The sequence below is a fragment of the Apostichopus japonicus genome, chromosome 20 (genome assembly GCF_037975245.1).
Source record: "Apostichopus japonicus isolate 1M-3 chromosome 20, ASM3797524v1, whole genome shotgun sequence".
NCBI classification, from domain to species: domain Eukaryota; kingdom Metazoa; phylum Echinodermata; class Holothuroidea; order Aspidochirotida; family Stichopodidae; genus Apostichopus; species Apostichopus japonicus.
The window spans coordinates 11,240,939-11,257,123 of NC_092580.1; the positions used below are offsets into that span (position 1 = coordinate 11,240,939).

General features: G+C 37.7%; 2 protein-coding genes across 2 annotated transcripts; both read left to right on the forward strand.

Moving 5' to 3' along the window:
• Positions 1 to 6,082: 6,082 nt before the first annotated feature.
• Positions 6,083 to 13,422, forward strand: LOC139961325 (ubiquitin carboxyl-terminal hydrolase 36-like). The gene is made up of 3 exons (XM_071960457.1): positions 6,083 to 6,193; positions 11,644 to 13,253; positions 13,390 to 13,422. The coding sequence occupies exons 1-3, from the start codon at positions 6,133 to 6,135 to the stop codon at positions 13,420 to 13,422; spliced, it is 1,704 nt and encodes a 567-aa protein (XP_071816558.1). The 5' UTR covers positions 6,083 to 6,132.
• LOC139961451 (uncharacterized) lies at positions 13,249 to 16,167 on the forward strand. The gene has a single exon (XM_071960634.1). It carries the CDS (start codon positions 13,422 to 13,424, stop codon positions 16,077 to 16,079), a length of 2,658 nt encoding a protein of 885 aa, XP_071816735.1. The 5' UTR covers positions 13,249 to 13,421; the 3' UTR covers positions 16,080 to 16,167.
• The last annotated feature ends 18 nt before the right edge of the window (positions 16,168 to 16,185 follow it).

Here is a 16,185-nt window from a genome sequence, read left to right on the forward strand (position 1 = left end):
GTTGAAATTCATATATATTGTAGAACTACTCTTTATCTATACCCTCATGTAAAGATTGGAGTGATCCGATGCCCACACAAGGATATATGACGTCATCAAATACCCCTTCCTCAAAAATATTGGGTGTTCAAATTAAGGCTTAACTTTACACATAAATCGAATGTGCGGCTGAGTTTATATCTGCAATTGGCCTCATAGAAAATCCTTCAAATTCATATAGATTGTAGAACTACTCTTCATCTATACCCTCATGTAAAGATTGGAGTGATCCGATGCCCACACAAGGATATATGACGTCATCAAATGCCCCTTCCTCAAACATATTCACACGAGATTTCAAAATGCTTAACTTTACACATAAATCGAATGTGCGGCTGAGTTTATATCTGCAATTGGCCTCATAGAAAATCCTTCAAATTCATATATATTGTAGAACTACTCTTTATCTATACCCTCATGTAAAGATTGGAGTGATCCGATGCCCACACAAGGATATATGACGTCATCAAATACCCCTTCCTCAAAAATATTCACGCGAGATTTCAAAATACTTAACTTTACACATAAATCGAATGTGCGGCTGAGTTTATATCTGCAATTGGCCTCATAGAAAATCCTTCAAATTCATATATATTGTAGAACTACTCTTTATCTATACCCTCATGTAAAGATTGGAGTGATCCGATGCCCACACAAGGATATATGACGTCATCAAATACCCCTTCCTCAAAAATATTGGGTGTTCAAATTAAGGCTTAACTTTACACATAAATCGAATGTGCGGCTGACTTTATATCTGCAATTGGCCTCATAGAAAATCCTTCAAATTCATATATATTGTAGAACTACTCTTCATCTATACCCTCATGTAAAGATTGGAGTGATCCGATGCCCACACAAGGATATATGACGTCATCAAATACCCCTTCCTCAAAAATATTCACGCGAGATTTCAAAATACTTAACTTTACACATAAATCGAATGTGCGGCTGAGTTTATATCTGCAATTGGCCTCATAGAAAATCGTTGAAATTCATATATATTGTAGAACTACTCTTTATCTATACCCTCATGTAAAGATTGGAGTGATCCGATGCCCACACAAGGATATATGACGTCATCAAATACCCCTTCCTCAAAAATATTGGGTGTTCAAATTAAGGCTTAACTTTACACATAAATCGAATGTGCGGCTGAGTTTATATCTGCAATTGGCCTCATAGAAAATCCTTCAAATTCATATAGATTGTAGAACTACTCTTCATCTATACCCTCATGTAAAGATTGGAGTGATCCGATGCCCACACAAGGATATATGACGTCATCAAATGCCCCTTCCTCAAACATATTCACACGAGATTTCAAAATGCTTAACTTTACACATAAATCGAATGTGCGGCTGAGTTTATATCTGCAATTGGCCTCATAGAAAATCCTTCAAATTCATATATATTGTAGAACTACTCTTTATCTATACCCTCATGTAAAGATTGGAGTGATCCGATGCCCACACAAGGATATATGACGTCATCAAATACCCCTTCCTCAAAAATATTCACGCGAGATTTCAAAATACTTAACTTTACACATAAATCGAATGTGCGGCTGAGTTTATATCTGCAATTGGCCTCATAGAAAATCCTTCAAATTCATATATATTGTAGAACTACTCTTTATCTATACCCTCATGTAAAGATTGGAGTGATCCGATGCCCACACAAGGATATATGACGTCATCAAATACCCCTTCCTCAAAAATATTGGGTGTTCAAATTAAGGCTTAACTTTACACATAAATCGAATGTGCGGCTGACTTTATATCTGCAATTGGCCTCATAGAAAATCCTTCAAATTCATATATATTGTAGAACTACTCTTCATCTATACCCTCATGTAAAGATTGGAGTGATCCGATGCCCACACAAGGATATATGACGTCATCAAATGCCCCTTCCTCAAACATATTCACACGAGATTTCAAAATGCTTAACTTTACACATAAATCGAATGTGCGGCTGAGTTTATATCTGCAATTGGCCTCATAGAAAATCCTTCAAATTCATATATATTGTAGAACTACTCTTTATCTATACCCTCATGTAAAGATTGGAGTGATCCGATGCCCACACAAGGATATATGACGTCATCAAATACCCCTTCCTCAAAAATATTCACGCGAGATTTCAAAATACTTAACTTTACACATAAATCGAATGTGCGGCTGAGTTTATATCTGCAATTGGCCTCATAGAAAATCCTTCAAATTCATATATATTGTAGAACTACTCTTTATCTATACCCTCATGTAAAGATTGGAGTGATCCGATGCCCACACAAGGATATATGACGTCATCAAATACCCCTTCCTCAAAAATATTGGGTGTTCAAATTAAGGCTTAACTTTACACATAAATCGAATGTGCGGCTGACTTTATATCTGCAATTGGCCTCATAGAAAATCCTTCAAATTCATATATATTGTAGAACTACTCTTCATCTATACCCTCATGTAAAGATTGGAGTGATCCGATGCCCACACAAGGATATATGACGTCATCAAATGCCCCTTCCTCAAACATATTCACACGAGATTTCAAAATGCTTAACTTTACACATAAATCGAATGTGCGGCTGAGTTTATATCTGCAATTGGCCTCATAGAAAATCCTTCAAATTCATATATATTGTAGAACTACTCTTTATCTATACCCTCATGTAAAGATTGGAGTGATCCGATGCCCACACAAGGATATATGACGTCATCAAATACCCCTTCCTCAAAAATATTCACGCGAGATTTCAAAATACTTAACTTTACACATAAATCGAATGTGCGGCTGAGTTTATATCTGCAATTGGCCTCATAGAAAATCGTTGAAATTCATATATATTGTAGAACTACTCTTTATCTATACCCTCATGTAAAGATTGGAGTGATCCGATGCCCACACAAGGATATATGACGTCATCAAATACCCCTTCCTCAAAAATATTGGGTGTTCAAATTAAGGCTTAACTTTACACATAAATCGAATGTGCGGCTGAGTTTATATCTGCAATTGGCCTCATAGAAAATCCTTCAAATTCATATAGATTGTAGAACTACTCTTCATCTATACCCTCATGTAAAGATTGGAGTGATCCGATGCCCACACAAGGATATATGACGTCATCAAATGCCCCTTCCTCAAACATATTCACACGAGATTTCAAAATGCTTAACTTTACACATAAATCGAATGTGCGGCTGAGTTTATATCTGCAATTGGCCTCATAGAAAATCGTTCAAATTCATATATATTGTAGAACTACTCTTTATCTATACCCTCATGTAAAGATTGGAGTGATCCGATGCCCACACAAGGATATATGACGTCATCAAATACCCCTTCCTCAAAAATATTCACGCGAGATTTCAAAATACTTAACTTTACACATAAATCGAATGTGCGGCTGAGTTTATATCTGCAATTGGCCTCATAGAAAATCCTTCAAATTCATATATATTGTAGAACTACTCTTTATCTATACCCTCATGTAAAGATTGGAGTGATCCGATGCCCACACAAGGATATATGACGTCATCAAATACCCCTTCCTCAAAAATATTCACGCGAGATTTCAAAATACTTAACTTTACACATAAATCGAATGTGCGGCTGAGTTTATATCTGCAATTTGCCTCATAGAAAATCGTTGAAATTCATATATATTGTAGAACTACTCTTTATCTATACCCTCATGTAAAGATTGGAGTGATCCGATGCCCACACAAGGATATATGACGTCATCAATTACCCCTTCCTCAAAAATATTGGGTGTTCAAATTAAGGCTTAACTTTACACATAAATCGAATGTGCGGCTGACTTTATATCTGCAATTGGCCTCATAGAAAATCCTTCAAATTCATATAGATTGTAGAACTACTCTTCATCTATACCCTCATGTAAAGATTGGAGTGATCCGATGCCCACACAAGGATATATGACGTCATCAAATGCCCCTTCCTCAAACATATTCACACGAGATTTCAAAATGCTTAACTTTACACATAAATCGAATGTGCGGCTGACTTTATATCTGCAATTGGCCTCATAGAAAATCGTTGAAATTCATATATATTGTAGAACTACTCTTTATCTATACCCTCATGTAAAGATTGGAGTGATCCGATGCCCACACAAGGATATATGATGTCATCAAATACCCCTTCCTCAAACATATTCACACGAGATTTCAAAATGCTAAACTTTACACATAAATCGAATGTGCGGCTGACTTTATATCTGCAATTGGCCTCATAGAAAATCGTTCAAATTCATATATATTGTAGAACTACTCTTTATCTATACCCTCATGTAAAGATTGGAGTGATCCGATGCCCACACAAGGATATATGACGTCATCAAATACCCCTTCCTCAAAAATATTCACGCGAGATTTCAAAATACTTAACTTTACACATAAATCGAATGTGCGGCTGAGTTTATATCTGCAATTGGCCTCATAGAAAATCCTTCAAATTCATATATATTGTAGAACTACTCTTTATCTATACCCTCATGTAAAGATTGGAGTGATCCGATGCCCACACAAGGATATATGACGTCATCAAATACCCCTTCCTCAAAAATATTGGGTGTTCAAATTAAGGCTTAACTTTACACATAAATCGAATGTGCGGCTGAGTTTATATCTGCAATTGGCCTCATAGAAAATCCTTCAAATTCATATAGATTGTAGAACTACTCTTCATCTACACCCTCATGTTAAGATTGGAGTGATCCGATGCCCACACAAGGATATATGACGTCATCAAATACCCCTTTCTCCAAAATATTCACACGAGATTTCAAATTATAGCTTAACTTTACACATACATCGAAATAAAATATTTTTCGACAGTTTAACTATTTAGTTTCCGTCTTTCTATTTCCTATCCTCTCATTCCTGTTTTCTAGTATTTCTTCCCATCTCTTCTCTCATGTTTTCTTTGTGCCAACTGGGTTGGTGTCTGGGTAGGGGGGCCGACGTTATCCCACCACCCGTATAATCGGCTCTGTGATACGACTTCACTTTAACTGTATACTTGATATGCGTATATCGCTACACTGCTATACAAATGCAGTTGCATTTACACTTGTTGAAGGCTCCCGTTTTCCCATGTCTATTTCCATATGTAAGGCTGAAATGATTCAAAGATAAGTTCAAGAAGTGATTGATGCCATTATTAGACGGTCTCTGACACATTCCATGCAGCCAATTCAGATCAAATCCCTTGAGTGTCTAGTCACGTTTAGTTGGAAATTAGGATTCACTTCGGGCTTGCTTGAATATGTCATCATGTTTGCAAATATAGCCTATTTCGTCGTGTTTAAAATATTTTTATTTTTTATTTTGGGATTAAATGTAAGTTTGATATGTGATTTTAAATATATATCATCTTGGTGTTTAACATCTTTGGTAAAAGCATATGTTTGCTTGTGAATTGACATATATTTTCAATGTATGTGCATTTCATATTATATTGTTTATGTATACTTAGTTTGTGTTTTTATACATGCTTCTTTGCCTCTTGTGTCGCTTTTGCGGTCATGGCCGCCCATATGCTGATTGGTGAGTGACATAATCTATCATTTACGAAGAAATGTAAGTAAAACCTTTCACTATGACGCAATCGTTGAATTGTGGCTTTGTGTATCGGTTTAAATTCTTAATGTTAAGATAAAGCTGACACCGAGAAAGGAAAAGTTAACCAACTGATGACCGCAAAGGCGTTCTATACCGCCACTGTCGTCCAAGTTTGATGAATTTGCCAATTAGTATATATTTATCAGTTTATGACAGTAAACAGATTCGACTTCCTGTTTAGTGGGTGATGGGGGGGGGGAGGGGTGGCACGTTTTGGCTGTAAACGGGGTCACTTTATTCGTTTAACATTAAAACGTGTGTGCACCAGGTATTCTGAAGCCATCACTACAATTACTCTTAAGGGTTGTTTTGGCTACATATCGCTAGATCGACTGTTCAACGGAACAAGGGTTTAGGATTTGTAAATTAATTGAATTCGACCAGTTGGAGAAGTGCACTGTTATTCGTGTCCGTTTCCTATGAGCGGCTTTGTGAGACCATGCCATTTTCGAAAAAGTACAAGTTTTCGGAAGAAGAAGTCCTACGCTGCATTGCTAAAGGTTGGTACTGCTTATACAAATACCCATTATGCAATTTCAAGTAATAATTGAAGGTTCTAGCGGCTAGCCATCATTTGTTTCGAGGCTAGGTTGAAAGGGTGCCGCAGGCTACTACTGCTATAGCAGATATACAGTTAGTATATTTATTATATTTATATAAGGGCGACGTTCGAATAAGGCTGTCGCAGGATGTACCCGGCCCGTGATTTGATTGGTTGATATTCCGCAAGTTGTTTGCAAATATTAGAGCTTCTATGGTATATTACTTGCACAAAAAACTAAACCAGGATTCCTTAGAGCGTTTAATTCATAGGCGTAAAAAAAAAACTGCCCCCCAAATTTCCAGAGGACAAGAAATTCGGGCAAAAGTCCCGAAAAATTTGGGCAGCCTAAGAGGAGGAAATATATATATATATATATATATATATATATATGCAATGGAGGTAAACGACAAAGGCAAATGAATATATATAAATGAAAATCGTAACGATTTTCATTTATATATATATATATATATATATATATATATATATATATATATATATAAATATGGAGTAGCTTGCCCGAATATTTTCAAATTTTTGCCTGACAATTCCATGATTGTATTTATTTAGCATCATGATGACCGAATATCTCCGTGTAACACCACCGTAAGCGCAGCTCATCTGGGCTATCACGCTTTTTGCACGATCATTTTTTTTTCTAACTAGTCAATTGTATACCTGGACATCCCCGACATGAGTGTATATAAGAAACATTTTCTTTTTCATGGATGGGTGGGGGTGCCTACAAGCCTAGAAGTACAGGTTTATCATATTCTTTGTTATATTTTATACTTTTTTGTGAGACAAATTGAAGCCTCACCCGACACAGCGACATTATCCCGCCTACGTGTCGTTGAACAATGTGTGTTTTTCTGGAGGTAGCTGAGTACTTGTGTTAAAATAATAAATACGGTAACTAAATTTGAGCTTAAAAAATATACTGTCCCATTTTTCCCCTTCAAAGTGATGTTATCATATTTTCTTCTTCTAATTTACCAAATTTTTGGGGAAGTGTAAATCTCTAAAACGTGAGATTATAAAATAAAGAATGTTTAGATGCAACTTGCAAAGCCTCAGAAGTGCCGTTTCCGGCAATCTGAGAGGCATTTTTTGCCAACAATTTTCTTGTACGCTACGCGCCAACCGATGGTGGCGCTCCGCTTAGATAGTGTCATGAGAACTTTCGGGCACAAAAATTCTGCCCCCCCCCCCCAAACTGAATTGGTCCCGTACGCCTATGGTATAATTTATAGTATACAAGTGATGTCATTTTTGCTGCTTAGCTTAGATTCGGTTGTATCAAAATCATAACGTCAGGATGTTTTGTCAATTACGAATTAACGTTTCCAAAACATACATTGACAGACAATGGCAAATTAACCTTTTAAAGGTATAGGTGGACATGCTATAGATTGGCCTGAAAATTATTCATTGAGAATAAACGAACAGAATCATGCCTTTTCACCTAAAGAAAAACTCTTGTAATTACATAGTTATACAATTAAAAAAGTGTCATGAGAACTTTCGGGCACAAAAATTCTGCCCCCCCCCCAAACTGAATTGGTCCCGTACGCCTATGGTATAATTTATAGTATACAAGTGATGTCATTTTTGCTGCTTAGCTTAGATTCGGTTGTATCAAAATCATAACGTCAGGATGTTTTGTCAATTACGAATTAACGTTTCCAAAACATACATTGACAGACAATGGCAAATTAACCTTTTAAAGGTATAGGTGGACATGCTATAGATTGGCCTGAAAATTATTCATTGAGAATAAACGAACAGAATCATGCCTTTTCACCTAAAGAAAAACTCTTGTAATTACATAGTTATACAATTAAATGCATTGAAATTAAATTCATAGCTTGAAGCGAAAAATATTTATTAATTCTCTGGCTCATATTGAATTATTTTAGTACACAAACAATACTGTGCTTCCAGTTTAGTCGAAAGAGACAGTCATTTATAGAAATTGATGTCAAAGTTAGCAGATTCTCACTGACCAGAAACGTGATGCTTTGTGAGAACTGCCCCTTTCAAAATTCTGCCAGGGACTTTTTAAGAAATTTCTCAAAAAGGGACCATATCATGATACGAGTGTCGCCAAGCATATGAAGAATATTTTAATCCCAAAATGACGTTGACATTAACAGTTTTCACACAGCTCAGACATGATTTTACTTACAGCCCCAACAATGTACCGTCAGCCATGCTGTTTATTTTGCTATGCTTAGGGAAATGGAGCAATACGAGGCACATAGAATAGTACGGTGGCTTAATAGAGACATATATGTAAGAAAGGAAAGTGTCCTCAAATTTCAAAATGTTAACATATAAAGTCAACATTTAGACACTTTACCTCAAAATTGTGACTTGTTTTTTCACAATTTTGACTTTTTATCTCATAATGACTTCTTATCCAAAAATTGTGACCATTTATCTCACAATTGTGTCTTTCTATCTCAAAATGTCTGAAAGATTTTACTTTTTATCTCAAAATGTTGACTGCTAACTTAACAAGGATGTACGAAGTCTGCGTACGTCGTACGTAATAATTTTGTTTTCCACATCCTCTCTAGAGCTTCTCAAGGATGCATGCTGCCTGTTAAATTTCACACTAATTAATTAATTTACGGAATATATGATGTTACAAACACGTGTCACATATATTGTTTAGTGTTGAAATGGGTTTTTACTAGTCAATCTGGGCTTCTTATTACAGTGGCCAAATCTGATAGTGTTTGTATTTGCAGAGATTGGTAAAACTCATTGCGTCACTCAGTCATATTGCTTGTACTAGTAGTGTACTACAGAATAAATATTCAGATAAAAAGTATACAAACATTTTGAGATAAAAAGTAAACATATTTAGATATAAAGTCAATATTTTCAGATAAAAATGTCCCAATTAAGCCACCGTAGAATAGTGATGAGATTTCATCTCAAGTTTTTAAACATGTTGGCATAGCTAAAGTCTTACCAAAATTGTCATATTTTGGGACACTGTTTTCTCTCTCCTATGTCCCTCTTAAGCCACCCAAGAACAGTAATGAGGAATTCATCGCAATTGTTTAAACATGCTGGTATGGTTAAAGTATCTAGGGTGGGGGTGGGGAGGTAGAAAGGGATCTAACTGGAGTGGGGCCGTAAAAGGGACTGGGGGGCCTATGCCCCAGTTAGTACGTTGCAAAATACCCTGAATTCTGCTCCCTCTTTCAAGTTTCTGGCTACGTCCCGGGGACTTTCCACATACTTCTCGTAATAATGTGAACCTTTTATTAACTCTTCCATTAAACGTGCAGCTACAACAAAAAGAACTGGTTTTTAGAATTATTCACACATTGGTTAACTCATTTCGTGTAACAATTAAATAAAGCCGCTATATATTTGCGTCTTATTCAATATTTTCTCAAACGCTCATTGGCTCCACGATGCCATAACGACGTACATAACTAGCTTATCTTTTTAAATCTTACTACAAATGGTGGACTAAAAGTCGAACAATTTACAAATTTCAAAGTTGTTTTACTCGAAGATATTTTTCGTCAGAATCGCAATAGACCACGCCCATAATATGAATATTTAAATAGTGTGAACTTCATTCAATAATGAGGTAAATAATTTTCACTTTACCGGCGTCCTAAGCAACCCAGTATACCAATACGTACTACAACACAATCTTTTATATGTGTGTTGTGTAAGGCCGACGTGATTCCGACGCAACATTTGCGAATTGTAGGGATTGAATCTATTTTAAGGCAACGGCTCATAAATGTTAGCTATTAAAACTAGTGGATTTTTGGCGACTGTATGCGATTAATTTTTAAATGAGGAATTAGTCGGAGGACACTCTACTCATTATCTGCAGAGTCCCTTATTACTCGCCAATAAACACTGTTGGCAGGGAAAAACTTGGATATCTTAGTTTGCTGTTTTTTATTTATATGTGTAAACAACTCGATGGACATTCAAAGGGGTGAAAAACGGCGACAAAATGCAAAAAGCGGATATGAAACGAAGGACTTACTATTATATGCGTATATGGCAAACCATGTGGGACAAACACCACATAATATATCCGCGTAGTAATTCGAACATATACGCGTATTAATTGGAATATACATGCGTGTACATGTGTATAGTTTCGCTGTTTGAAGCGATCTCGGGAGCCCGCCAAAATATTTTCGTTGATATATGTACACAGCAAGAGCGGAAATTTGTTTTCGTGTACATTCGAATTAATCCGTGCATAGTCTATATTGGATTTAATCCCCATATGTATTCTATTTAATACGTGTATATATTCGAATTAATACGTGTATATATTCGAATTAATATGCGGATATATTTAAGCCATATGATTGGCTAATAATATATACGCGTATAAATTCCAATTAATACGCTCATATATTATGCGGTGTTTATCCCACATGGCTTGCCATATACGTACTTGTTGTGTGCATATCACTCAGATACTGTATGCATATGGTATGTGTGAGATCGGACACGTATCGCGCGCTTGTGGCATAGACAAATAAGCCAGTTTAGACAGCGCATGCGGTACAAAGCCGCGTGACGCCATTCACAGACTCATTCATAGACTTTAAGGGTTTTACATAGGGACGGATATAAAACTTGTAAATTTTGTTCCAGGACACGAGTCATTGATTTGCGTACAAGTATAGGGGACATTTGATATTGCGTCCGTTCATCTCAAAAAGTGTGGGACATATCCCCATGTCTCCTCCCCCACCCCCCCCCCGGATTGACGCCCATGTGCCTCGGTAGCAGAGACTCTCACTGTGCGACACGTGGCATAGTATACACGAACATTTTAGCGAATTACGTTTAAGATAAAAAACAGATAATTGGTGAAGGTAAGACTGATAAATATGAAAGGAGAAAAAGGTGACCCCCCCCCAAAAAAAAAAATCATGCTCATGATACGTCATCCGTTGAACAAGTGATAAGGTACCAACAGCGATGACCAGAGTGTACGTGTACATAATATGTACAATATGTGTACTGATTTGTATGATATATATATATATATATATATATATATATATATATATATATATATATATATATATATATATATATATATATATATATATATATATATCTATGTATATATATATATATATATATATATATTTATATATATATATATATATATATATATATACATATATATATATATATATATATATATATATATATATATATACACGCATACATATATACATATGTGTGTGTGTGTGCTTGTTACACATATTCTATATATTACATATTCTATATTTTATATTATATGTTACATATTTATTTTATTTTCTGTTTATCTTATATATTGTATGATATATTATACATTATTACACTTTTTCATACACTTTTTTTTCCCAGTTCGTCAGACGAAATGGCAACAAACGCTCTCGGCTAATTCTTTCCGTCGACATGATAGTCTTTGGTATCAAGTTGCTGTTCTACTCCTGAAGACGAATGCGCACAAGAAGAAAACTCTGTCACATCTGAGCTTTTACCTGTATAAAGAGTACATGAGAGATTGCATGCTCAAAAAATGGTATAAGGTTGACAAAGAAGAAATATCAACAAAAGAAGACGTGTCAATTAAGGGAACAGAACGGTGCGACGAAAGCGCCGCTACTAACCGGATATGTAACGATAGCCAGTCAGAAGAAGAGACGAATGATGATACACACGACCTGACTCCATCTGAGGAGAGATTCTGCATCTGTTGCGAAGTGAACGATGGCAGTCCCTACCTCCAGTGCGACATCTGTGACAATTGGTACCATTTCAGGTGCGTGGGATTATCCACTTCTCCTGATACCACAGACCATGTAGAACGCTCAAATTTTACGTGCAACAGATGTCTTCCGCTGACAGGTCGTGGAATATGTAATATTGGTAACTCATGTAGGTTTGCAGCTATCATCCAGGCTATTAAAGTTACAGACGCTGGACAGATATTGAAGAACACCTCCCCGACGATTGGCACAGTTGCTGACGAAATCAGGCGGTTCCTTTTTGAATTAGAAGAGGACAAAACGGAACCCTTAAGCGATGTTATAGTTAGGCAGGCGATAAAGACGATTGCTGAAGAAGTCCGTGGTCCTTTTACCAATATTACGAGTCAGCAGGATGCCAGTGAGTTTTTCGCACGCTGCATTAGTGATGCCATTCAAAGGGAAAATGTCAAAAGCAACACACCACTCGTGACAACGACTTTCCTTTCTGAAATAATATCTTGTTTGAATTGTGGCAACTCAGAGAGACGACAGCAGTCACTTCCTATGCTGACTATCACCACAGACAACACAGAGGCTGAGAGAAATATTAGCGCTATATTTCAAGACGAGGTTCGAGAGGAGGTATTGTGCAATCAATGTAAACAGAACCAGGTGAAAGGATACAGTTATGAAATTCACAAACTACCTCCATGTCTTGTTCTAAACGTAAATCGTACCAGAGCAGGTGGACGAAAGAGCACAGTTCCTGTAACTTCTTTAATATCGCTGGAAATTTCAGACTTTCAATTGAACTTTTCCGATGAATGTTACGCAGGATATCATTATAAACTGGTATCTGCGGTCGTACACCAAGGCGTAGATTGCAGGAGCGGTCATTACTATACATATACGTTTAGGAACAACGGAGTGGTCTGTCATAACGACGAAGACGTAGAGAGATGTACGTTTGAGGAAGCGGTCGCAGACATAGCGGTGAATGGCGTTATTCTCTTCTATGAGCTTTCGCCTGAGAGCAGTGCCATAACATGGTTCACAGAGAAAGACGATGAAGAAATACCCAAGTTGGAAGAGGAGAATGTTCCACTGTCGGAAGGTAAAACTGCGGACAACGGTACTACTGAAAAACCGCAAGTAAAGATACCTGATAACGCCGAAGAGCTTGAAAAGACGGTTGACCAGGACGACGAGTCTGTGGAAGGCCCAATCAGTCTGGAAACGCTTTCCTCACTGAATGTTTGCCAGGTATATGACAAATATTTCGAAGCGTCCATTCCGACTAATGCCTCTTTTTCGATTGACGAAAACGATTGGAAAAACCTTAGAAGCAGGCAAAAGGGTACACGATTACCTTTACAGTGGGTAAATGTGTTTTATAAAGGGCTCCGGCAATCAAACCCATTCTGTACCTTGATGTTCAAAAGACACCGGGTTTCCAAGAAGGGCAGCAGGAAAATTTCCGGTGACATTTTCAGTGCTTACGCATATTGCTCTCGACGACCGACATGTTCCGTTTCGGCAAGACTCTCGATGGCCAGTAACCTAAAATGCATGGTGTTTTATACAGGCTGCGTCAAACACGAAACAGATGAGACTTCACAGCGTCCCGTGCGAGCCGATGAACGGAAAACGCTGCAAAATGAATTGTGGAAAAGCCATTGCCCATCACGTTTGCACACGGAACGTCTCGGAAAGCTTGACGAGCATACATTGGCTAGCGGAAACCTAACCGGAGTATGTGTCGATGGCTCTGTTTTCAAACAGATAAGCTACGAGGGAAGACGGCAACTACAGAGCGATAAAGATTTATTAACAAGTCTTCTTTTGAAAAAACAAGATAGTTTGAACAACTACATCAGACAGATTTCTGCCTCTCCGAGCTATGTAGTCTCATTTACGGACGCTGGGGTTCGCCTCTTCCATGAGCTCGCAAAGACAGTGCCATTGCACTGGGATGCCACGGGTTCAGTGACATGGAAAGATGGCAACAAGGAATATCTGTATTATGCTATTGTTTTCCCAAATCCAACGAGACAAGAGGAGGGGGAGAAGTCATCCCCATGTCCCATAGCAGAGCTAATTTCAACAAATCAGTCTGAGCCAACTATATCTAACTGGCTTCAGTTGTTTAGATACAGAGAGAAGAGCATATACGGGTTTAGAAACCTAACAACCCCTTGTTTAATCTCAAGCGATAGGAGCCTTCCATTGTTAGTATCTTCACTTAAGGTTTTCTCTGGAGAAACGATGAAGCAATACCTGGAGAGAAGCTGGAGAATCGTGAGCGGTGTTGCTTCTGACGAAGACTTGAACGGCATGGTTGTACACAGCGGCCTTTGCCACTTCATGAAGGACGGCAAAGAGTACTGCCGTAAGTACTATAAGAAAGAAAACTCGTGGTTTGGCATGTGCTTGTTTCGTCTTCTCGCAGAAGTTCGCGTGTTGCAAGACTTTCGAAAACTGATGTATTCGATTTGCATTGTCCTTCGAGCAGAAGTCTACTCACCGATCTGTCAACTTCACATGAAGGAAATCTTGTCAACACTTCGCAGTCGAGATTCCTCTGAAATGAATGAAATTGTTGTCACTGACAACGAGTACGAGGGAGAAGAAATAAATCCTTTGAAGCAAACTCAAACAAGCAGATGCACAGAAGAGGATGCTTTAGTTCAGGAATCGTCGAATTTCAAGACACTATGTCACAACATAGACAACGACGCGAAGGAAGCCCTGTCGAAAGAGGAAAGGACAGCTGGTTACGATAACTCAAAACCAAACTATTTCAAAAGCAGCCAACTGATAGAGAGAATGCTGACATATGTTTTGCCTACCATTCCTATCTGGTCACAACTCATTCTAGGTGACCTGACCAGACACTCGACAAAATATCAAAAGGCTAATTACGACACTACCAGATATTTTATCCGCAACCCACCAACGACACAGGGCTACATGGAAGCATACAATAAAATTTTTAAAATGACGACGGTGGCCAACTTTCGATTTCGCTTGGACGAATTACTACAAAGAATGTTCACTGCTATCGAGGCACAACAAAGGAAGTTTGTTCTCCAGTATAGGGTGCGCAAGCAAAAGAAAGTGGGAAAACGAGCAACAACATTGGTGGAAGAAAAATGGAGTCGGACGTCGAAAAAAACCAGAGATGATATGAAGAAAAGATCGAGCAAGGGGGCCATTGGAAACTGCAAAACGGCAGCAGAAAATATTCTACAGACAGTTACATTCGAATATGACAGAGAACGAGGAAGGAAAACAAAGGACTCCACTCCGTCTCACTTAAATAAAACGAATAAAAGGAAGTCAAACACCCTAATTGGAACTCCTCGAACCAGCAAAACCCTCAAAAAGGCCAACCTTAACCAAAATGACAAGAAATCCTGGAAACGGGAAATAAACAAAAAGGTAGTGGAGGGCAAACTGTTGGAAACCCAGACGATAATCATTGATGAAGAAAAGGAGTACACTGAAAACTACGACCGACGGGATCTGTACGAATCACTATTGCGTAATTCGTGGTTAGATGACAACGTAGTCAATGACTATTTAGAGTTGCTGCAAACACAGGTGACGAATTTCAACGTGTTCCTTTGCAATTCATTCCAAATGAGTTCACGAATTTCAATTTCCCAAATCGCTAGAAAATGGTACAAAGCACAAAAACTCATCGGAAGTAGATGGATTCTCCTTCCCGTTAATCGCAACGGCGTACACTGGGTACTACTAGCTGCAAATGCAATTACGCAAACACTTTATTATCTCGACCCCCTTGGAGGCGACAATCTTGGTGGAGAAATGAAGTGCTTCATTCGTTTCCTTGACGAGAGGTCAGCGTTGGAAGGACATTCATGGCGTTGTACGAGATGGTCGGTTGAAACAACTTTTTCTTTTAAATTGCCACTCCAACCAACCCCAAACGACTGTGGTCTGTATATCCTTCTTTACGCCAGAACTTTGTTGTTGGAGAAGGAAATGCAAAGTAACATTGACATTCAAGCAGAACGGAATTCAATCTACCAAACACTTCACAATTACGATATGCAGCGGTTTTAAAGTTTCATGTATACATGTTCCGCGAGATACTATTTACTGCCAAGAAACACAGAACTGTAAAAAATCAGACTTGGTGCCAAATTGTTAATGTGAGAGATATTATACC

What these genes read in the sequence shown, in the direction of transcription:
- LOC139961325 (XM_071960457.1), top strand. Translation starts at nt 6,133, where the DNA reads ATGCCATTTTCGAAAAAGTACAAGTTTTCGGAAGAAGAAGTCCTACGC. An exon ending in CCTACGCTGCATTGCTAAAG is followed by an intron (nt 6,194 to 11,643) that starts GTTGGTACTGCT and finishes TTTTTTTCCCAG; the next exon opens with TTCGTCAGACGAAATGGCAA. An exon ending in CCTCACTGAATGTTTGCCAG is followed by an intron (nt 13,254 to 13,389) that starts GTATATGACAAA and finishes TGTTTTATAAAG; the next exon opens with GGCTCCGGCAATCAAACCCA.
- LOC139961451 (XM_071960634.1), top strand. Translation starts at nt 13,422, where the DNA reads ATGTTCAAAAGACACCGGGTTTCCAAGAAGGGCAGCAGGAAAATTTCC.